General features: G+C 32.4%; 1 protein-coding gene across 1 annotated transcript in view; it reads left to right on the forward strand.

Moving 5' to 3' along the window:
- EPHA6 (EPH receptor A6) overlaps positions 1 to 25001 on the forward strand; it is an 867771-nt gene that overhangs the window by 175896 nt on the left and 666874 nt on the right. Inside the window, exon 3 of the mRNA XM_049628043.1 lies at positions 1086 to 1749. Within this exon, the coding sequence (XP_049484000.1) occupies positions 1086 to 1749 (664 nt within the window). The remainder of the gene's footprint in view (positions 1 to 1085; positions 1750 to 25001) is intronic.

The raw sequence follows: 25001 nt of genomic DNA on the forward strand, positions 1-25001 counted from the left end.
ATGAAAATCATTTAGATGAGTAATTGCATGTATCTTTATGAGATTATTGGATCACTCCTATGTTTATCAGGGGTGTTTTGCAAAATTATATCCACAGTTCCAAAGGAACTTATTGTTTTTTCTGGATAGTATCCTCTCAATTTAAAGCTAGCAACTTGTAAATGAAATTTCAGATACAGATTATTTTTAAGTTTGCTTGAGAATATAATTCTTTTTTCATGGAAATGTACAGTAGATATTGAAGACATTTAAGTGTCATAACTGTCCTGTAGACTGAAGAAAGTAGTCAATCTGTTAGAAACTACTAATTGAAATTCAACGAATCTTGATTAAGTGACTCTCTACTGCCAATTAGAGTAAGAAACTGCAAACAGAATGTGTTAAATAATCATATTATAAATCACTGAAGTCTGGTATTAAGAAATAAAATACTTATTCACGATAGAAAATAGTTTATTATTTCCAGTATATATTAATAGAAATGAGAAATTATGATAACTAGCATGTTTTTCCAAAAAGGCTATAAAATTAACAGAATGGTTTGTTTTTAATCTATTGAAAGTTATCACTGTTTCTATACAAATAAAATACAATTACAACCTAACTTTATAATGTACAATTATCAATATTATATGTGTAAATGTGGACGATGCCAATTTACTTCAAGATACTTAGAGATTTTTATTAATTTTTTAAAAAAGGATCAACAAAGTTTATTTATTTTTGAGACTGAAACAGAGCATGAGTGGGGGAGGGGCAGAGAGAGAGGGAGACACAGAATCCAAAGCAGGCTCCAGGCTCTGAATTCACCAGCCACCAGTGGGGCTTGAATTCACCAGCCATGGGATCATGACCTGAGCTGAAGTTGGACGCTCAACTGACTGAGCCAACCAGGCACCCTTCAGAACCTACATTCTTAACCAGAGGTTCATGGTTAAAATCCTGCTGCATTATTGGTTTGAATAGCTTCATTTGTATCCTTTTTATTCATGTTTCTTTGCTAAAACTGAAAATATCAGAAGTAATCATATCTGCTTAACCACTGTGGTTTTATAATCACTTAATTTTTTTTTTCCTTCTTGCAGTGGGATGCCATCACTGAAATGGATGAACACAATAGGCCCATTCACACGTACCAGGTATGCAATGTAATGGAACCAAACCAAAACAACTGGCTTCGTACAAACTGGATCTCCCGCGACGCAGCTCAGAAAATTTATGTGGAAATGAAGTTTACATTAAGGGATTGTAACAGCATCCCATGGGTTTTGGGGACTTGCAAAGAAACATTTAATCTGTATTATGTGGAATCAGATGAGTCCCATGGAATTAAATTCAAGCCAAGCCAGTATACAAAGATTGACACAATTGCTGCTGATGAAAGTTTTACCCAGATGGATTTGGGTGATCGTATCCTGAAGCTAAACACGGAAATTCGTGAGGTGGGTCCTATAGAAAGGAAAGGATTTTATTTGGCTTTTCAAGATATTGGGGCATGCATCGCCTTGGTCTCTGTCCGTGTTTTCTACAAAAAATGCCCCTTCACTGTTCGTAACTTGGCTATGTTTCCTGACACCATCCCAAGGGTTGATTCTTCTTCTTTGGTTGAAGTAAGGGGTTCTTGTGTGAAGAGTGCAGAAGAGCGTGACACTCCTAAACTATATTGTGGAGCTGATGGAGATTGGCTGGTTCCTCTTGGAAGGTGTATCTGCAGTACAGGATATGAAGAAATTGAAGGTTCTTGTCACGGTAAGAAAGATGCATTCAAATAATTTATCATGCATTTAAATAATGTTTTTAAAAGGTAAATTTATTATACATTTATTTTCAAGTGATAAATTTTTAAATGCTATTACTGGTAGAATTAATTGTGCAAGAAATTATTAACTATAAGATAGTTTCTTATTACTTTTCCTCCTGGAGAGGATATATGAAAATATAAAATAAATTGTATACCATGACAAGTGTTGCTCCATATTGAATTCAGTAAACCAGTTAAACTATATGAATGGCTGTATTCACCAAATTTTTATAAAGGAAAGCAACATTAATAGCAGCAACAAAAACCAAAAGGGATTCAAAATGAACATTTGCTCAACTTTCAACATTTGCTCAATGATGACCTATAGAGAATGTGGCATTTAAAGATAGTTTAAAAATAATTCTCTCACGTTTACTGATAGTAATTGTATAGTACATAGAGAAAATGAACTTATATTTAAATAAGTGATAAATTCACATATATGTTACAAAAACATATAGGATAGTTTATGCAGGTGTTGTGTTTGGTGATTGAGTAGTGACTATACTAGAGCTTAATTTATCTTTTGAAACTATTAAATACAGTTTTCCACCATATAACAAATTACCTTTTAGTTGTAATAATAATATTTCTGTAAGATCTGTCAGGAAATATTAACACACACAAGGGTAATTAAGTTAAAGCCATACCTTTCACATTTTTATGATAATAAAATACCTGTAATTTTCAAGGTAGAACATTTTTTTTCTTTATATATGAATCATTTTGTAAGGGCTTATTAATCTAATAAATTTATACATTAACAATTTTTACATAAAGGTAATATATATCAATTGTGTTTGGATTAAGATTTTATAATCAAAATATAAATATAGAAATAAAATTATTGTAGATAAGTATTAACATAGTGCAGATATTTCCCTCTTGATGGTAGGTGATTTATAAGTTTCTTTTCTGTAGTACCATATTAAATTTAGTGATTTCTTTTTTTGTGGTATATTCATGTTCTTTAAAAAGGATGATAATAAGAAAAAACATACTTGTATGCATGTAAGGGTCATGGGAAATATATGTATTTTTTTTTTTATTTTTTTTAACATTTCTTTATTATTGAGAGACAAATTGTTAGCAGGGGAGGGGCAGAGAGAGAAGGAGACACAGAATCTGAAGCAGGCTCCAGGCTATGAGCTGTCAGCACAGAGCCCGACACCGGGCTCAAACTCACAAACCTAGAGATCATGACCTGAGCCTAAGTCAGACGCTTAACTGACTGAGCCACCCAGGTGCCCCATGTGTGTATTTTTAAAGGTTTTATCTATTTATAAAACACTTGGGTTCTTGAATGTTCAAAAGTTCACTAACTCTGGTCAGTTCTAATGATTTTATTTGGTTGTTTAAAAATATTTGTATAGAATCTGTGGTATATTTTTTGTAAAGCATGAACCAGGTTTCTTCCACTATTTAATTATTAAAAGATGTTTCATTGAAGTTTATCAATATAGATTTAATTCCAAATTTTTATTTACCCATAGCAAGGATTTACAATGGAATAGTCAGAAATGATTCTTTGAAGGAATTTTATAAACATTTCTATATGTTGGAAAATAAACTAAAGAAAGATTAATATAGATGAATAATTAGTGGGATTAAGGGGATAATAAGTGCTGAGGATACTGATACTAATCATGTAGTTTTACCACATTTTAAATTAGGTAGAAACTAGTCATTCATTGGTAAAAATAATAAAGATTTTAAAATACGTGAAGAATAATTCCCAGGATTTATGCGATTAGCTTTTATTAAATATTTGTATTTTTGTGGCATTAATCACAGAATAAAAGGTAGTGTCAATTATTGATGACTAGATTCTTTTTTGGTTAATATGTTTGCTCTGTGAATTTCATTCTTATTTATATACCTTAAACTCTTCCAGTTGTTAGATAAGGATGATTTTGGACAAATGATAATCATTATCAGCTTATGTAGAGCTACTTCTAGACTCATCTGTTTTTATAGCTTGTTATCTTTATTTTAATTTATTTGATTGTAGAAATGCAGGAGAGTGGGTATAGTACAATGTTCATCATCTTGTAGTGGATGGCAGGAATTGGAAGAATTAAGCTTGAATTATAAATCCATGGCTTATTAACTTTGAAATCACAGTTGCCTTATCCATAAATAAAGTACTGGTTGTCATCAACTCATGACAAAGTATATAGAGAAATATTAAAAAATGCACATATGCTTGTTCCAATTAAATACAATAAATTGCTATTTAAAAACACGGGAAGTCAGAGTGGATGCAGAGACCTCATTTTTAGAGAGAGGTATCTTGTACTACCACCAGTCTCCATTTTAGAGTATTTATATAAGTGTCTGTTTTGATGCATTGCATTGCCCTTTTATTTTCTGTGATAATAATTTTTATCAGATTCTATTGCCATCTGTCAACAACTTATTTCACAACCTAATCTTTGAATTACATGTAAACTAAATGGTAAATTAATTGGAACTTATATGAATAAAACCATAGCTCAAGGAAGTATATGGTCACATATATAATGTATATGTGTGTGTGTACATACATACATATATACACACACAATTGATTTGAGCTATTAACATTTTTGAGTATTTATCTGTTAATCACTTTTGGTAGGTTGGTAGAGATAAATACTGATAAGCCTTATGTTTTACTTATCTATTGTTACTGAGTGATAAAACAACCCAAAATGTATTAGCTCAAAACCACACTGATTTATGTTTTCTCAGGCCTCAACAGGATAATTCTTTTGCTGTAGGTTAAGCAGAGGTCAGCAGTGCAGCTAAATTCAGCTGTTGAGGCTGACCAGAGCTGGAACGTCTAAGACAACCTCTTACCTTCCAGAGTTCCTTTCCATATGTTGTCCCATCATTTAAGAATCTAGTTTAAGATATTTTACAGTATGGTGGCTACCTTAAGAGGGAATTTTTCACATGGGCAGGTAAAGAGTGGGTATATGAGGGGGTAATAACACAAGGGGGTGAATACCTGGAAATATGTTTATAGGGAGCTGGCAATGTGACAGTATATCACAGTCCACTCTCTGGATTCTCAAGATTAGTGTCTCTCCTTCATGTACACAACCCCACATTCTCCCAAACATTTATTCCATTATGGCATCATGTTGAAGTCCAGAAGAGCACTGTTAAAACCAGCTCCAGACGTAAATGAAGCTTCATAGCTCAAGTTCCTCTTGATCTGGAGAAATAAGAACTAAAAAGATAAATTATCGTTCCTTACACAGAACACATTGGGATAGGGACAGGATAATTGTAAAAGATTTTCCCATTCCTAAAGGCTGGGAACACAGCAGTTACTGGTCCATTGTGATTCTGAGATACAGCTGGATGTTGTCAAGATCTCTTATAATAAGGGAGGGTAATGAATGTTCTTTGATTGGAGCCCAGTTCTGCTCCCTGGGATTGGTTCTCTGTGGTACTTAGTTTCATTCTGTGGTTTCTGGCTTTGCCTTCTGAGTCATCCCATCCCTCCCTCCCTCCCTCCCTCCTTCCTTCCTTCCTTCCTTCCTTCCCTCCCCTGTCTCTGTTTATTTTCATCTTCCTTATTTATAAGAATTATTTATGTGTCTGTTTCACAGGGCTGTCAGATAAAGGAGTATTTTAAAAGCATGTGTGTAATTAAGGGTAAGAAATTTATTGCTATGAATGACCATAGCATTGAGAACCAAGCTCTGCTGATAGTTAAATGTGGACACTAGTGGTATACCTATGGAGTGCTCTGTGTCTTCTCATTTCTGTGAAATAGGAAAGTTTTATTCAAGGAGGGTTACAGTAGATCTGGTTGCTTTAGATCTGGAAAGCCCTAAAAATATCTGTATCCCTCATTTATAAATCAAAATGTTAAATTACTGAGAACAGAGTTTTATTCCCCAGGGCCACTCAGTAACTAATACCAAACAAAGAACTAAAGCCTAAATATTTTTAAGTCTGGTCTTTGTGTTTTTCCTCCCTACTTTGTTCCTTCTCCCATTCCTCAGTTTTCTCTTTCTTTCTGTTTCTCTTTGATTTCCTCATTCCAGGCATCTATACCCTTAATCTTGATTTAACTTTTCCTGCCTGTCCACCAGTGCAGAGGAGCCCTAAGTTATTATTGATCATTCATTAGGGCTTTTTTTCCTGTGTTTATATTTTGGAATCTGATATGAACACAGTTAGAACAGTATCTATGTATCTATTCTGAAATTCAGGATACTGATAATGATGGAAAAATTTATAGGCTTACCTGAACTTTGCTGTTACATACGATAAACAGGAAAAATTATAATGAGGTTTTAGGGATTCTGATAATTTACTTGAATAGATTTGAGAACTCTTGGTCTGCTATATAACAAAAACACGGTAAGCTGGTTTAAAACAGAATTAATCTGTGTTTACTCATACTATCAATTATTTATGAATGATGTGTATTTATTTGCATTTAAATAACTCCTCATTATATTTTATCCTAAAAGTTATACTACTCAATATTTGAACATGTGATTCATTTCTCTGTAATATTGTTAAGGCATATCTAGATCCAAATGCTAGGTGCATAAAGGGGAGAGGTTCTTTTATTCTTGCTATCAATCAGGTTTAAATAGACATAAATATTATATTATGCAGATATGCTAAAATTTAAAACCAAACAGTCATTTAGGTTATTCTGTTATATATAGTAAGCAGTATTTTATTCTCGGCACAAATCTCAACTTATTTTTCATAACTATTTTAATTTTATCTCATAGGTTTATAATTAAAACTATCATACTTAGGCATAGTGGTGTTACATATTTTATTTTTTTAATTGTCTTAATTTATTCCACAAAGAATTTGAATAAAAAATAATGTTGATTCATGAACCATTAATTTACATCAAATAGTCTTTCACTGCATATATCTAAGAATATCTTAACACTATGGAAGAAATAATTGGAAACAATTAACATGAAAAATTGAATGCAGTTTTTGTTCAGTAGTGAATTTTGAAGTGATATGAATTTCTAATAAATTCCTCTTGGATATTAATTTAAAACAAATCTCATTAAGACAGTGGCACTTGTACTTAGAGATAATAGAGTTTGGGCTTTTACGCTTATGTATGTGCAAACACACGGCAAGGATATATTCTTCCAGCCTTTAAGTATCACATGATGTAATTTAACAAATAACACTTGACTATGGAAATAAAAGTTCTGAAACATTGAGAATTTTTTTAAACACTCTTCCTCTTTCTACATATATGCTTTTACTTATGTATTTTTCTCTAGTGCTGCTTTAAAATTCAGGAGGAAAGGATTCTGGCAGTTCTCAGACCATTGCATTACTGTTCACTGAATGAATGGGATATACAGGGCCTTTGGTGACATAGCTATTGATTTGATCTCCTGAAGAGTGTTGTTATTAAGGCTTCATGGCTCTGTCCTCTGCTGCAGTTCAGAAACATTTATGCTCTGTGTTATGATCTTCTGTCTAATCATGTTATCAGAGATGATTGTGGAAGCAGAGAGCATAAAGAAATTTTGAGACACCAGGATTTGCTGACATTAAATAAGGGGGTTTGAGGATATGATGGAAAGCTGAAAGTTGAGATTGGGATCAGAAAAAAAGGGCATACTTATTGGCCCAAATAGTATCTTCACTTTCTAAAGGTTTTCAAAACTAAATATAAACTCTTACAATATAACCTTCAATTCCAAATAAAGCTGCTTTTTCATGAAGCAATTCCTGACTTTCACCCAGCTTGAGAAGAATATGAAATCAAGAGGCTCCAAGGAGTCTAAAAATAGAAGGTATTCTTTCCAAGAAAGATAGAGTAAAGTTAAATAATTATATTTTGTTCTTTGTCACAATTTTAAAAATAGGTTAAAACATAAGCTGGCTTGAAATGATCATTTTTAGTATGTGATTTTAACTAAATTTTAACTTCAAATTTAGTAACTATTTTACTCTCTGCTGACTTGAATGCTAAAACTACTATTTCTATAGGGGCTATCCTTAATTTAAAAAAATCCTTTCTTAATACATATATTTAAAAAAAGATATTGGGGAACCTGGGTGGTTCAGTCAGTTGGGCGTCCGACTTTGGCTCAGGTCATGTTCTCATGGTTCCTGGTTCGAGCCCTGTGTCGGGCTCTGTGCTGACATCTCAGAGCCAGGAACCTGCTTCTGATTCTGTGTCTCCCTCTCTCTGGCCCTCCCCAACTCATGCTCTGTCTCACTCTCTCTCTCAAAAATAAGTAAACATTTTAAAAAATTTAAAAAAAAGATAGAATTATTTAGCATCTCTATTCACTTTTCAAACATAGTATACTATGCCATCTACTGAAATTGCTACCAATCTTGAAATTTAGTTCTACCTTTTAAAGAAATAAAATTAATAGGTTTATAAAGTCACCCCTTAGATACATCAAGATATATTAAGTTTTTATACTTGCTAATTTTTTCTTTATTATCTCCTGTTACCTGGGTTCATTATGCTATTTGCTGAAGTATATTTCTGATCTTTTGGCAAGGTACTATAAGTGTTTAAACTCTTCATTTAGTGTATATTTAAAAATAGCTTTATTTTAACCTCCTTTTTCAAAGATTATTTACTTGGATACAGAATACTAGGTAACTATTATATTTCCTTAACATTCTGAAAACATTATTTCCCTGTCCATGAGAATCTACTGAAATTGTAGTTGCTAATGTTCTTCTGACTAATTCTTATTACTTGGGAGATTATAGGTTCCATAGTTTTTCTCTTCTATAGATTCTTTATGGATCTTAGTCACATTAAAATTAATTTTGAAAGAAATTTGTTCTAAATTAATCTCCCAATCTCAGTGTATTGGTTATATATTTAAGCATTAGTGTCTTTTTTTCTTTTTTTCTTTTTTTGGAATTGTTACTTGTAGGGCTGTTTTCTATTTCTCTCTCTCTCTTTTTTTTTTTTTTAAATTTGGAGATGTTGTAGTTGGTCTAATTCTGCTCCCTGAGGCTTTATATAAAGCTATAAAGCAAACTTAAGAGCATTAATAAATTTACCAAATAATTCATATTGGAATTCTTGGTTGATAGGAGTTACACCCAATGCAGTGATTCAAGGATCTAGGCTTCTTGCATTTAGGGGACCCACCATCTTTTAAGAGTTTTGTAGTTATCTGTGTCCAGAAATTGCAACAGGAGATTGGAGAAGGTACAGGTGATTTTTAACCAACTCAGATATGAAGAGATACATCATTTTACGTACCAACAGTAAGAACTGATTATATAGTCACACCTAGCTGGAAATAGAGGTAAGATGTTGTTAAGTGATGTCCCTGACTCAGTAGTTACTTGCCAACAATGGTTCTCTATTATAGAAGAGGAGGCCCTAGTTTCTGTAGCTACTTGGTCATCTCTGCTGTAGTCTACCACTTTACCCACAAAATGTGTATGCTCATTCTCATATATCTGGTAATACAAAGTTTTCTCCACTAGGTTCACATATGTTTTGTCAACTGGTAACCCACAGATTGAATGAAAACCTACCTACTCCTAACATAAAATATACAATAGTTGAAATAAATAGAAAACCTTTCTTTCTTAAGAAAGAATAAACCCAGCCATAGCCATGATGGATAGGCATTGTAAAGAACAGATCTGGGCATGTGAGTTCACTGGGACATTATTACCCATTGTTCTCAAAGGCCATTGACTCCACTGTGAGCCTCTTTTATCATCCTGACAACTTCTGAAGTAGTTATTGGTGGCTGAACAGCTTTCATACCTGTTTTATGATAATGTTTTGAGAGCTTGATGATTATTTCATAGCTATAGGAGACCAGACCAAATTTGTTGGCAATAAAATTTCCTAAAAGTCAAATTAGACTTTTAATCTATCTGTCAATCCATGTGCCAGAAACTACACAGAAGTCTACACCCAAAGTTCTTTCTTGGACAAAGTTTTCAAGTATGAATACTTAACTAATGTATCTACTTGCTTCATTATTCATATGCTTTGTTAACCTAATGGCAAGTAAGTTGAGGTCATTATAAAATAGGGGTGGGTAGATCTTGGACATAGGTCTGAGTCTTTTTGTTTAAGATGTCTTAATCTGTTTTTGGTGCTCAAGCTGCTTTTTCTTAATTTCCTCTCCATGTGATGGAGCAGAAGTGATCTTTAATAATCCTGAAAGCACTAAAGTTCTATACTCTTCTTTCCTTTTCTTTGAAACTTTCAATCCAGCCAATATTGATTGAGGTCACCTGTTCCTGGAAATAACTTGTTAGATGCATCAAGTTTCAGTCAACACAAATAAATCAGTAGTTTACCTGTTTCCAAATTATTGCAGATAAAATTTTACAAAGAAAGTTACTATTATGTAATGTGGTCTCCCATCAGTGTAGTCTCCTATTAAAATTTTACATATCACTTGTCTTCTGACTGCTAAGCTAATGCAATATGTTTTAGGTTTTGGTTTTGGGTATATCCCAATTGAAGAGGATATATATATATATATATATATATATATATATGTATACACACACACACACACACACACTCATATTTATGAGGATATATTTGTAGATAGATATTTAAAAGCTGAGAAAACAAAATTCCAAATTCTAGAGTCTAACATACAGTTTATTTTTCACATACATTAGACCCCAAAGTGTTCCTGGTTGTTGACAGTTTTCCCTCATACAAAGAATAGAGAATTACACCATTTCCACTTGTAGCTTCATTATCACATATGCCTTATAGTCATCTGTATCCAATAAGTGGAAGAAAAAGGAGAGCATATACAGTACATACCTTTTTCTTAAAAGTTTTGGCATAAGAGTGACTTATAAATTTTACCTACAGTAGCCACATTTGTAAAAATTACATAATCCATAGAGTAAAAACTTTTCAGTGTGAACCTTAATATTAAGCTATGTATGTCCAGTAAGTATAATCAGGATTTTTGTCTATCAACAGACAAGCAGAAGCTGTGTAACAATGTTACATCAAAGCAGATACAAACTGAACTAATTATGCTAAATTAAACAGTAAAAGAAAAGTTATTTGTATGTATCCATACCTTATTCTGTTTTCATAGAAAAAAATAGGATTCAACTATTTTGAAGAAGGGGGTGATTATTTCTACATAGCATCCACAAGTAAACATTCAGCATAAACCTTACACTGGAATATTATGTAGTACATTGAAGACATAATGGCAACATTTTACCAGAGAAGAAAAAGATCTTACTTTTCATTTTATAGAAATATAATAAAATAATAAAGTATTGCATTTATTAAATCTGTATATAATTCAGATTAAATCATATTCTAAGCATCAAAACAGCTATAAATAGTACAATTATAATATGCATATTAAAATTTGGGAATAATTTCATGTTAAAAATTTTTCATTATATATTCATAGCTAGCTTTGGAAGTACAGAGGTATGATTGACTATTCTCTATATGAACAAAAGTGTAGTAATTTGCATTTTCAGATATTTACATATTTAAACTCTAGGGAAGTATATTTCAAAGGACAGCAAAATTGTAAGAAAAACAAGCATCAAAGGAAAAATTTGATGCAGAAAAAGGAGTGGGTGAAACAATGTAGAGATACAAGTACATTTGATATGTTTATTTGGTTTAAGAAATCTTGTGATCCTTTGTGAGAAAAGCATTCTTGATTTCATTTATAATAAGTTACTATAATTACCTAGGAGTTAGTGATAAATACACATTGTGATGACATTGGGGGACATTAATATTTTTGAGTCTTTGGAAATAACAGTATTAAAGAGATCACTGGTGTTCTCAGTTATGCACATGGCCTTTTTAAGAAGTAAGTCTTCTTTTGTACTTGAGTTTTTTTTCTTTTTTACATATAATAGTATACAGTAAAAGAATTTAGTGTTAGAAATAGCTTTCTATCATGATTCTGTATGAGCAATAAACTTTGATAACCAGTTACTATTTTCAATCTGAGCTTAGGACAAACTATCTGTTTTCGGAATGAGTTCCAATAAATAAGGAATGTGGTATTTAGTCTCAGTTTTACAGGGAACTGTAGAATGGTGATAAATTTAAAGGGATGGAGATTTCCAATTGCCAGTTGCTATATACAAGGACTATCACCATATAAAGAAGCATGCAATACCAAAATTGATGGGAACTCTGGGAGTGTAAAAACAAGTGCTGCTTTATCTTCAACAATGGACAGGGAAAAGGCATGATTTATTCCTATTATTTGACAGCATCAAAAGTGACTGTTAAAAAAGTCATGAAAACCTCTTAAAAGATGCAAACCCTGTTTCTTTGGACAGAAATAAACAACCATTGTTTTGGATAGAATTCTTTAAGTAGAATCACTCCATTTTCTTTTGTCTTTTTATTAAAATGACTAATATCTGTATTTCTTTGTTTTATTTCTATTCTTGTTTTAAAGTTAACTATTATCCAGGGTGGGTTGTTTTTTACCCTATCACAGTGAAAAATCTTATATTCTTTATCTCTATGTTGACCAATTAAATATTTTTAATAAAATTAATTGTAAAAATTTTAATTGGTAAAACTTCGAAATGGCAATAAATATGGATTATGTGAGAGCTTTTTAAAAGACTTTTTAAAATTAATTTACTAATTGCATTATGACCAAGAGCATACTCTTCTTAAAGTCTAATTATATGTGACTATATTCACAAGTAATTCAGATTGCTTAATGTGAATGAATTTGCCAGGCAGATGAAATGTTATATTTAATTGTATACTTTTCAAAATTATTCTGTAAATAGCATACATTAATTAGATGATATTTTTGTTCATGATAGTTGCTGAATATTTAAAAATTTCACAGGCATCTATTTAAGGGGACTATAAAATTCCTCTATAAACCTATTGATGAGGTATGTTATAACAATATATTTCCTTAGATGACCCATCTTTGATTCATTAAATTAATTTGGTGTCAATGCATTTATTTAATGTTGAATTATACGTTTTTCTTACATTTTTAAAAAATTGGTCAGAGGGTATCCTAATGCAATGAAGTAAAAATGTGTTTTGAGTGATGTAAAGAAGAATAGAATAATTCTTAGATGAGAAAGTGTGTTTGTGGATGAGAAACTGAAATATTCAGAAGATATAAATATTAATTTAGAATCATAAATCACATTCAAAATTCTGATTTATCATTGTTTTAGCTACTTTGAACTCAGTAAAAGTGATTATAAATTTTATGTGAAATAATAAATGGAATGACATGTGGATTATTTGAAAAGAACAGTAAAGGTGAGCAAGAACCCTGACAGATATTAAAATATATTTATGGGAAATTATTTAAAATACATAGTTATTAAGTCCCAAAGAAAAATATTTTGTCAGTGGTACCAAGTAGAAAGAGAAAGAAATAGACGAAACTGCATAAAGTAGTTTAATTTGTGGTAAATAGAGATTACTAATGGGGAAAATTGATGGATTATTTAATACAGTCGTTCTTAGTTAATAAGGGTTCAGATTGACGAGGGAAGAGCAATAATGATTTGGGTGTAGGGTTATCACTATCACCTCTTACTAAGTCCTAGAGGAATTACTTTAACTGTTGAGGTAATCTTTCTTTAGAATGTGTGTAATTAACCTCCACCTACCTTAGTTTAGGGAACTATGGGAACAACAGGAATGCCACAGAGAATTTCTTGTTGCCATAAAATGAAGCCTAAGGCAAAGTTACAATGAAAAGATGCTGATTTTTAAGATACATATTAGATTTTTCATGGAAATTCACGACTATAATGAAACAGTAATTTTTTTTAAGAATTAAAAAGGCAAAAGAGAAACATTACTAAAGTACTAAAGGATGAGACTTTACAGCAAAAATTGTTTTTGTTTTTCATTTGTGTTTTAAAGAAGGCATCATCTAGGTATTAAATATGGAGTTTGGTCAATCAAAGGAAAATCTTAGATTATTTTTGATATTGTGAAAGGAAAAATGATCAGACATTGTTAAAGAACTGTAAGGCAGACATTATTTAAGGGGACTACTACAAAGGAGTTTTGGAGTAGAGGAGAGGAATTGAACTCTGAATTCAACAAGGAAAAGTGGGAATTTATGGACAAAGAACAGGGTAGGGGTCAGTGGTTGGAAAATTATTAAGAGGAAACATCAGAGGTAAGGGATGATTCTGGCTGGACTGATCTAATGGGATTCTTGCTAATGGCAGATTAGGGTGATCAAATATCAGGAGATAAGGAAGTGGCCAAATATTGGGTTGAGGGATTCTCTCTAAACTTAAGACTTAGCACGATTCTTGTTAAAACATTTTTTTATAGATAATGTTTGCAAAACTCTTTCCTATAGGCAGATTAAAGCATATCTGAGAAATATGAAAAAAATTATCAAACTTTTTCTTTCTGTTACTGAAACCCAAGTTCAGCTGCCCGTCATTTGTAAGGCCAGTACTCAAGAGATAAGTTTTGATTGGAAAGGAAACAGGAGTTTTATTCAGGAGGCTGGCCACCTCAGGGGGAAGGCCAAAGGCCAACTGTGAGGTTTCTGCCTGGCCCAGTGGTTTTTAAATGAGTTTAGGGTAGTTAATCAATAAAGGGAGTACAGTGGTCTGTGATATTTCTTGATTATGTGCAGACTCCCATCAGTGCCAGCTACAGATGTTATCTCAGTGCTTGGAGGTTGTGCAGCAGGGTCTGGTTCCTGAGTGCCTGTGGGTTGTGCAGAGGTGCTCTGTTCTTTCTAGAAAAGAATGCATGATCTATAGATACACAAAGAACGGTTAGTTAATCAATCACCTGGGCTAAGGGTGTTGCTAAAGCTTAAAGAATACTAGGTTGGCCAGAGGGGCTTAGGCCGTTTCATTTTGAGCCAATTATTAGGGTGTAACGTTTTTGCAATTAAACATAGAATAAAACCTCTAGTGGAACGGTTTTCCTCCAAAGTTAGCCATTTTTTTATTCATTCATTTATTAAAGTGTCTGTGCTAAGGAATATAATTTCAAAAGCATTCAGTGGAGGATTTCATATTGATTTATTTTGGGGAAACGAGATTTTTATTAAATATCTGAGAGAAAAGATCAGTTAGTAAAAAATGTAGGGATTGTGTGTGCTTTCATTAGAGGAGAATTAGTTCAGAGCTGTTTGCTTATAAGACCTTTCTCAAGGACTCTCTTTGATACTAGCTTGTTAATTCTTATTCAGCAATATCTTGACTGGTTCCCATACTAGACACTGAAAGTGTATTTGTTAAAAATTGGCAAGTTGATTGTTTATATTCTTTGTGTAAAATAATACGCAGGAGCAAATGATAAGTAAAAATCGGTTTGTCTTAGAAATTACAGTTTTACTTAGAAATTACAAGAAAACAGACTTTATGTGAACTATAAGGTACAATTTCCAGTGGTTCCCCTTTTTGCTCCTAATTTCAGATTTTATTGAATTTTCAGCAATGGTAGATGTATGTTTATTAATGTAGGCTATAACCTTAACATTTATTGCATGCCTCTTATATCCTAGGATCTATGAATTGCTATGAATTACCGTGATCTCCGCTGCACAATACACAGAGACCTTGTCATACAATGCTGTTCAAACAATTGAGCTGTTACTTTTATGAAGGCACATACACTCGCATAGCGCCCACAATTTGATATATTTTGCTTGTTATGTTATAAAATATATTTAGAATGAGTATTTTTAAAAAGATTCTCCCCAATTTTTGATAATCCTGAACAAGTATCTTTTTACACACATATTTCTAAAGTAAGCAATAAATTATACCTGTTAAAGAATAATAAAACCTTGGTTTTCAGCTAAAATAATAGTTTCAAATTATATAGGGTGTTTTGTATGATGCTTTATGTATGTATATGAGTTTTTTTGTGATCTGTATCTTCAGTTGTTCCCCCTTGCAAATTTATTATTACTTTATTTTGTCATTCACTTATTTTTGTTTCTCTTTCTTGCTGTCTACCCCCTACCCTCTCTCTTATTTATGCCTTTAAAGAAATTAACTTACTGAATATTTTATTTGAATATTTTACTGTAGAATTGTGATTATATTTATGCTCTTCTTATCTTGTCTTTTAATATAGCTAGATATAGATAGATAGATATTCTAGTTATTCATTATAATTCATCACAATTAAGAATTTAGAAAAACCATTTGGCATTTAATCTTAAAATATATTTTCAGTATTTCACAGTGAGCATTATCATCTCCTTTTTAAGGAGTGTCGGTCTGCCTTATGTTATTTACTATTTGAATAGTCTTGCTCTTCAAATAGAAGAGTTCTTTCCTTTCTTTCTCCCTTCCCTCCTTCTCTCCCTCCTCCTTCTTTCCTCCCACCTGTCTTTCTCTCCCTACCTCCTTTGTTTTAATAATGTCTTGGAATAAATACAGAAAAACTTGATTGGAAGAAATGGAGAAATAATTGCTTAATACATCATTTTCTGTTAAGACTCTTTATTGTGTGTATAACTGGCATTCTTAAGGAGACTATGATCTTTGAACTATAGATATTAGTGATACTTATACAATTTAATGGCCTGACTGCTAAATGGAAAACATATCATACAATTCTTATGCCTACTAATGAAACACTAAAGAAAGTCTAGCACTGCATCTGAAATGTATCTTTAAATGAATATTACTTCAAAGGCAAGATCAAAGTATAAAATAATTCCTCAAGGAGATAGCAGTGTTTTTTTGAGAGAATTTTCCTCTCCATGTGATAACAATGAACGTTTATTTACTGTCTGATAGCCATGGAGTAGTAGTATTTCATGAGAAATATCTCAATTTTGCCATGACAATTTGACGGAATTCCCACATGGCCAGCATTTCAAAGTTTGTCTTCTATATATATTCAGAAACGTGATAAAAAATGTTAATTCTAATTAAAATTATGCCTAGTTCATTAGTAGGTCTAATGAGGCCTCCAAGGATAAGTAAATCAAAATTGAAGATTATTGACAGAAGTTGTATTATTGGAGAAAAAAATAATTATCAAATCATTGACTTTGTTGGTTATCTTCACTCCTTTTCATAGAAAATTATTAAAGTTAGGAATTAAAAAGAGAGTAACATAAAACATCATTCTAAAAATATCAGTGGAACTATTTCCCCAGAAACATCACATACGTCTATATTCTTTCCCAAAATATCTGGGAGGGCTTGGATTATAGCTAATTTCATTTCTTGGGGTGCTTGGGTGGCTCAGTCGTTTAAGCGTCTGACTTTGGCTCAGGTCACAATCTCTCGGTTTATGAGTGTCAGGCTCTGTGCTGACAGGTCAAATCCTAGAGCCTGCTTTGGATTCTGTGTTTTCCTCTATCTCTGTCCCCTCCCTGATCACGCTCTCTCTCTCTCTGTCAAAAATTAATAAATATTAAAAAATATATATAGCTAATTTAATCTCTTCATACAGAAAGACCATCAGGCTCTGTCTGGACCATCTTAATTTTTTTAAAAAAATGTTTTTATTTATTTATTTTTTTTTTTTTAATTTTTTTTTTCAACGTTTTTTATTTATTTTTGGGACAGAGAGAGACAGAGCATGAACGGGGGAGGGGCAGAGAGAGGGAGACACAGAATCGGAAACAGGCTCCGAGCTATCAGCCCAGAGCTATCAGCCCAGAGCTATCAGCCCAGAGCTATCAGCCCAGAGCCTGATGCGGGGCTCGAACTCACGGACCGCGAGATCGTGACCTGGCTGAAGTCGGACGCTTAACCGACTGCGCCACCCAGGCGCCCCTGTTTTTATTTATTTTTGAGAGGGAAAGAGACAGAGTGTGAGCAGGGGAAGGGCAGAGAGAGTGGGAGGCACAGAATCCCAAGCAGGCTCCAGGCTCGGATCTCTCAGTACAGAGCCCGACGTGGGGCTCAGATTTGTGGACCAGGAGATCATGACGTGAGCCAAAGTCAGGCTCTTAACCAACTGAGCCATCCAGGCACACCTGGACCATCTTAAATGCCAAAATAAATATGCTTTTAGAATAAGAGTCTAAGTGTTGTAAGGACAAAAAGTCATTCTAGCTGTTCCCACCTCTAGTTGTAACAATTAAAATGTTAAAAAGAAACATATATATATATATCTTTCTATAATAATATAATAAGCATAAATATAAATTGTACATATATATATGTGTGTGTGTGTTTGTGAAAAGCTATGAGCTCATGATGATAATCAAAAGGGATAAGTTAAAATAACCACATGTACAATGGAAGGGGCTAGAGAGAAGTGTGGACAGTATTAGCAAGGATGGTACTGGAGAACCTGGTCCCACATCCCAAAGGTACAACTTCCCAAGTACCTTAAGTGGCTCTGGGTCACTGAGAACATTACTGGGCTTATTTGGTTCACCAAAGCAGGTGGGTTTTTTTTTTTTTTAATTAGAAACTGAAAAATTTCACTGCTTTAGAAGATTTGTCAGAAGTGATGTTTTGGAATTAAGAGGATTTTTTTTCTTTTTTTAATTCAACCCTTTTACATTAAATTTCAGAATGGCTTCAGTTACGGCCTTTTTCTTTTTTTAAGTTTATTTGTACTACTTGAGTATCTTGTACTTTGTTCTTCCTAATGAAAAAACAACAGCTTGATTAATCTTAAAATATAAAAGGCAAATCCCAAATTGGTGAATAAACATTGGAGATTGTGTCTTACTGCAGTGGCTTTCTGTAGGGGTTGGTTTTTCTTAGAAGTTCCCTGCCTGTGATGGTCCACATAAGAAACAATGAATTGAGAAGAAATCATGTAGATCCACTAAAACTGAAGAAAAAAGTATAATTATAATAAACTGGGATTAGATTCAATGTGTGCTGTAAATTTTATAATAGTATTATCTCATTTCTTATGTACAGAAAATCTAACTGGTGGTCTTAATTATGGCTACTGGTTGAATATTTCTGCCATTTTATTTTTAGATACATTACTGTTTATATACTTTTTATATACTTTTTATATTAAAATAGTAATTCATATAGAAATTAAATTATGCAGGCACCTTATGATTTTAAACAATGCATCTTCAGTAATAAAATGAACACTTCTGATCAAGTAAGTGAGAAAATCTAAAATTTTAGTAATTTTGGTCCAAAGCCATTTCTCTGAATATCAGTAATTTGAACAGAATCTGTACTTTAATCTTTTCCCTAAACTTTAAATATATTATTTTCCAGATTTTTTTTGTTTTGATCAGTTGAAGTGATTATTCCCTTTTGACCTTCCATTCATTTTAGATGTATAAAAATATACCGCTGTCAAGAATTATAGTTGGCCCTTCAACAACATGAGTTTGAATTGTGTGGGTGCACTTAGAAGCAATTTTTTTTAATAAATACAGTACTGTAAATGTATTTTCTTTTTCTTATGATTTCCTTAATATTTTCTTATTATAAGAATACAGTAGATAATTCATATAACATACAAAATGTGTTATTCAACTGTTTATGTTTTTGGTAAGGCTTCCAGTCAAAGAAGACAATTAGTAGTTAAGTTTTTGGAAAGTCTAAAGTTATATACAGATTTTGACTGAACCAGACCATTGTTGTTCAAGGGTCAACTATGCTTGAGTTTTCACAGAGATAAACTCTTTATTTTAAAGAGATGATCAACTATTTAATAGAAATATCTTGATTTCGAAAAAGAAGTAAGCTAGATATAAAAATATCTAACAGCAAAGAGTTATTTGCTTTCTAAAAGATTTGTGTACTTTAAAATAAAATGTGTAGAATTCAGTTAAAAATCAAGAGATAAGGTACCTGCGTGGCTCAGTTGGTTGAGTGTCTGACTTTTTTTTTTTTTTTAATGTTTATTTATTTTTGAGAGAGAGAGAGAGACAGAGTGAAAGCAGGGGAGGGGCTGAGAGAAAGGGAGACAGAGATTCCGAAGGTAGCTCCAGGCTCTGAGCTGTCTGCACAGAGCCTGATGCAAACCTGAGCCAAAGTCAGAGGCTCAAGTGACTGAGCTTCCCCGGGTGCCACAAGTGTCTGACTCTTAATTTTGGCTCAGGTCATGATCCCAGGGTTGTGGGATTGAGCCCTACATTGGTATCCACACTGAGTGTGTAGCCTACCTAAGATTCTCAATCTCTCTCTCTCTGTCTCTCTAAGATTTTCAATCAATCTCTCTCTCTCTCTCTCTCTCTCTCTCTCTCTCTCTCTTTCTCTCTCTCTGTCTTCCTCTGACCCTGTCCCCTCCTCATACTCTGTCTCTTAAAAAAAAAATCATGGGATAAATATAAAACTTCTACGTAACAACTTCATGCAGTATAATGACATACAATAAATAATACTTTAAAGTGTGCAGTTTGCTAAGTTTGGACATATGTATATGGCCAAGAAACCTTTAGCACAATTAAGATAATGAACATGTCCATCATACCCAGATATTTCCTCATCAACTTCTATAATTTCTGTCTCATCTGTCTTGCCTATAGCCAGTCACTATAGGCTCTATGCTTTGGTCCATATTTTCTAGAATTTTATATCACAGGGATTATATAGTATGCAGTCTTTTTCCTGGGTTTTTAATTCCACATAATTATTTTAAAAATTATTTATATACTTGCATGTAATACTTCATTACTTTTTTTGTTGAGTAGTACAGTTTTTGGATTAACCACAAGCTGTTAATGCATTCATTTGTTCATAGACATTTTGATTTCTGTTTTGGGCTATTATGAATAAAGTTGCTGAGAACATTTATGTACAGTTCTTTATGTGGACATATGCTTTTATTTCTCTTAGGTAAATACTATGAGTGGAATATCTAGGTCATATGATGAATGTATACTTAAATTTTAAAGAAAATGATACATTTTTGTAGAGGGGTTCCATTTTATACCCCATTGGCAGAGTATGAGAGTTTCAGTGGGTCCACATCATTGACAACATTAGGGGTAGTCATTCTCTTTAATTTTACACATTCTGAAGTTGCGTACTGGTATCTCATTGTGGTTTTTATTTCCATTTTCCCAGTGGTTAGTGATGTTGGAAATCTTTTCATGTGCTCATTTGTTCTTTCTGGTGGAGTGTCTGTTTAAATGTTTTGCCTATTTTTAATTATGTTATTTACATATTATTGAAATTTGAGAGTCCTTTATACATTCCCAAAACAAGTCCTTTGTCAAATATGTGATTTGAACACCATCTCCCTTATTCTGTGTCTGGCCTTTTTATTCTCTTAACAGGATTTCAAAGAACAGAAGTTTTTAAAATTTTGATTAAGTTCAATTTATTTATTTTATGTCTCCTAACTCCAAAATCACAAGACTAGTTTTCCTGTATTTTATTCTAGAAGTTTTATAACTTTAGGATTTTATTTAGGTCTCACATTTACTATAAGTCAACATTTTTTATAGGGTGAGAGGTATGAATAAAAGTTTATTTTTTGTTCATTATGGATATCCAGTTGTTCCAACACCATTGATTGGAAAGGCCTTCCTTTCACTACTGAATTGTCTTTGCATGCTTGTCTGATATAAATTTAACATATGTGTAGGTATAATTTTAGACTATTGCTATGATCCATTTGTCTATTTTTATACAATAGAACAATGTTCTTGACTAATGTAGCTGTATAGTAAGTCTTGAAATCAGGAAGAGTAAGTTTTCCAACTTTGTTCTTCTTTGAAACATTGTTTTGGTTAGGTTTTGCGTTTCCATATGAATTTTTAGAATCAATTTGAAAATTACTACAAAAAAGAGAAACTACTTGGATTTTAATTGGGATTGAGTTAATTCTATGAATCAATTTGGGGAAAAATGACATTGTAGTAATAGTAATTCTTCTGATTTATAAGTACATTATATCTCTTCATATATCTTCTTAATTTCCAATAACAATATTAAAAAAAACATTTTTAGTGTATATATCTTCCATATCTTTTGAAAGATTTATTTCTAAGTATTTCATATTTTGATGCTCTTGTAGATATTTTGTTGATTTTGACTTCCAATTGTTGTTCACATACAGAAATGCAAATAATTTTTGCACATTGATTTTGTATCTTGCAAACATCCTAAACTCACTTATTCATTCTCAAACTATTCCAAAAAATTAAAGATACAGGAACACTCCCAAACTTATTTTATGAGGCCAGCCTTTCCTTGATACTAAAACCAGGTAATGGTATCACAAAAGAAGAAAATTATAGGCTAATATCCCTGGTGAGCACAGATACAAACTTTCTCAATAAAATATTAGTGATCTGAATTCAGAAATACATCATATACCATGATCAAGTGGGATTTATTCTGGGGATGTAAGAATGGTTCTGCAAATCAGTCAACATGATACACCACATCAGCAAAATGAGGGATAAATATTGTAAGATTATCTCAGTGGAGTCAGAAAAAACATTTGACAAAATTCAACAGTGATTTATGATAAAAACACTCAACACAATAGGTATAGACAGAATGAACTTCAGTGTAATAAAGCCATGTATGGCAAGCTCACAGCTAATATCTACTCAACAGTGAGAAGCTGAAATCTTTTCTTTTAAAGAAGAAGAAAAGGATGCCCACTCTTAGTACATTTATTCAACATAGTGTTGGAAGTTCTAGCTAGAGAAATTATGCATAAAAAAGAAATAAAAGGCATCTAAATTGGAAAGGAAGAAGTAAAACAGTCACTTTTGTGGAGAAAATGCTTTTATATTTAGAAAACTCAAAAGACCACCAAAACCTGTTAAACTAATAAATTAATTAAGTAAAATAAATATACAAAAATCTGTTGTGTTTTCATACCCTAACAATGAACTGTCAGAGAAATTAATAAAAGAATTCAGTATACAATTGCACCAAACAAATACCTAGGAATACATTTCTCCAAAGAGGTGAAAGATCTTTAATCTGACAAGTATAAGACATGGTTGGAAGAAATTGAGAAAGACACAAATAAATGGAAAAATACTCTATGCTCATGGAGAAGAAGTAATATTGTTTAAATGTCCATATTACCCAAAGCAATCTACAGATTTAATGCAAACTCTTTGATAATGCAATATAAAAATTCCAAAGTCATTTTTATTTTTTATTTTTTATTTTTTAAATTTTTTTAACGTTTATTTATTTTTGAGACAGAGAGAGACACAGCATGAACGGGGGAGGGGCAGAGAGAGAGGGAGACACAGAATCGGAAGCAGGCTCCAGGCTCTGAGCCATCAGCCCAGAGCCCGACGCGGGGCTCGAACTCGCGGACCGCGAGATCGTGACCTGAGCTGAAATCGGACGCTTAACCGACTGAGCCACCCAGGCACCCCTCCAAAGTCATTTTTAAATGAAACTAAAGCAAAATTAAAATGTGTATGGACCCACAAAATACTTCAGAGAGCCAAAGCAACTTGAGAAAAGAGAAAAAATCTGGAGGCATTATATTCCCTGATTTCAAACTATATTAATAATCTATAATAGTCAAAACAGTGTGGTATTGGCATAAAAACAAACATGTAGATCAATGGGACAGAGTAGAGAGCCCAGAAATAAACCCATCCATATATGGTCAACTAATTTTTGACAAAGGTGGTGAAAATATATGATAGGGAAAGGACAGTCCCTTCAATAAATCGTGGGAAAACTGGACAACCCCATGGAAAAGAATGAAACTGTATTGCTATCCTACACCATACACAAAAGTTAGCTTAAAATGAATTAAAGACTTGAATGTAAGACCTGAAACCATAAAACCAGAAGCAAACCTATGCAGTAAACTTGTTGACGTTGGTCTTAGTGATATTTATTTGGATCTTTCTCTAAAACAACAACAGCAAAAATAAACAATTAAAACTACATTAAACTAAAAAGCTTCTGCACAGTGAAGGAAACCATCAAAAAAATGAAAAGGCAACCTACTGAATGGTAAAGATATTTGCAAATCACACATCAAGTAAGAGATTAATTCCAAAATATTTAAGGAACTCATACACTCAATAATTTTTAAAAATCCTATTTAAAAAAATGGGCAGAGGATCTGAATAGAATTTTTTTCAAAGACATACACATGGCCAACATGCATATGAAAAGATGCTCAACACTAATCATTAGGGAAATGCAAATCAAAATTTCAATGAGATATTACCTCATGTCTGTCAGAATGGGTTTTATCGAAAGGATAAGAAATAACAAGTTTTGCTGAGAATGTGGACAAAGGGAAACTCTTCTGCACTGTTTATGGGAATGTTAATTGCTACAGCCGCTATGGACAATATTATGAAAGTTTCTCAAAAACATGAAAGTACAACTACTTATGATTCAGCAATTTTACTTGCGGGTGTTTGTCTGAAGAAAATGAAAACACTAATTTGAAATATTTACCCCTGTGTTCATTGCAGCATTACTTACAGTAACCAAGATATGGAAGAAACCTAAATGTCCATTGAAAGATGAATAAAGGGATGTGGTACATGTATACAATGGGTTACTACCCAGCCATAAAAAAAAATGAAATCAGACTGCGACAATATGAATAGACCATAAGGGTATTATGCTAAGTGAAATAAGGCAGAGAAAGGTACCATAGATTTCACTTTTATGTGGAATTTAAAAAAGAAAACAAATTAACAAGCCCAACCCAGATTCAGAGTACAGACCCATGGTTGCTAGATGGGAGAGAGGCTATTGAGGGGGATGAAATGGTTGAAGAGGATTAAGAGGCATAATCTTTAGGATAAATAAGTCACAGGGATATGATGTACAGCATGGTAACTATAGTCAATAATATTGTATTGCAAACTTGAAAGATACTAAGTAAGTCATAAATATTACCATCATAAGAAAAAATTGTATATGATAGATGGTAATGAGACTTACTGTAGTGGTCATTTCCCATCGTATACAAGTGTTGAATCATTATGTTGTACGCCTGAAGCTAATGTTGTATGTTAGTTAAACTTCAATCAAAAATAAAAAGATTTACCATTCTAAAAAAATGATGTGAATTGCATTCCCATGATAAAATTTCTCTTTGTCATGATTTAATATCCTTTATAAATATTGTTGCATTTCATTTCCTAAAATTTTTAAAAGAGTTTTTGCATCTGTGTACATTAGGGCTGTTGACTTATAGTTGTTCTGTCTAGTTTTGGTATCATAATAATATTGAATTTATAGAATGCATTGGTTAGTATTTCCTACTTTTCAATATTTTAGAAATTTTCAGAATTTATATTATTTATTTTTTAAATACTTGGTAGAGTTCAGTTCTGAATCCATTGTG

Source organism: Panthera uncia, chromosome C2, assembly GCF_023721935.1.
Source record: "Panthera uncia isolate 11264 chromosome C2, Puncia_PCG_1.0, whole genome shotgun sequence".
Taxonomy (NCBI): Eukaryota; Metazoa; Chordata; class Mammalia; order Carnivora; family Felidae; genus Panthera; species Panthera uncia.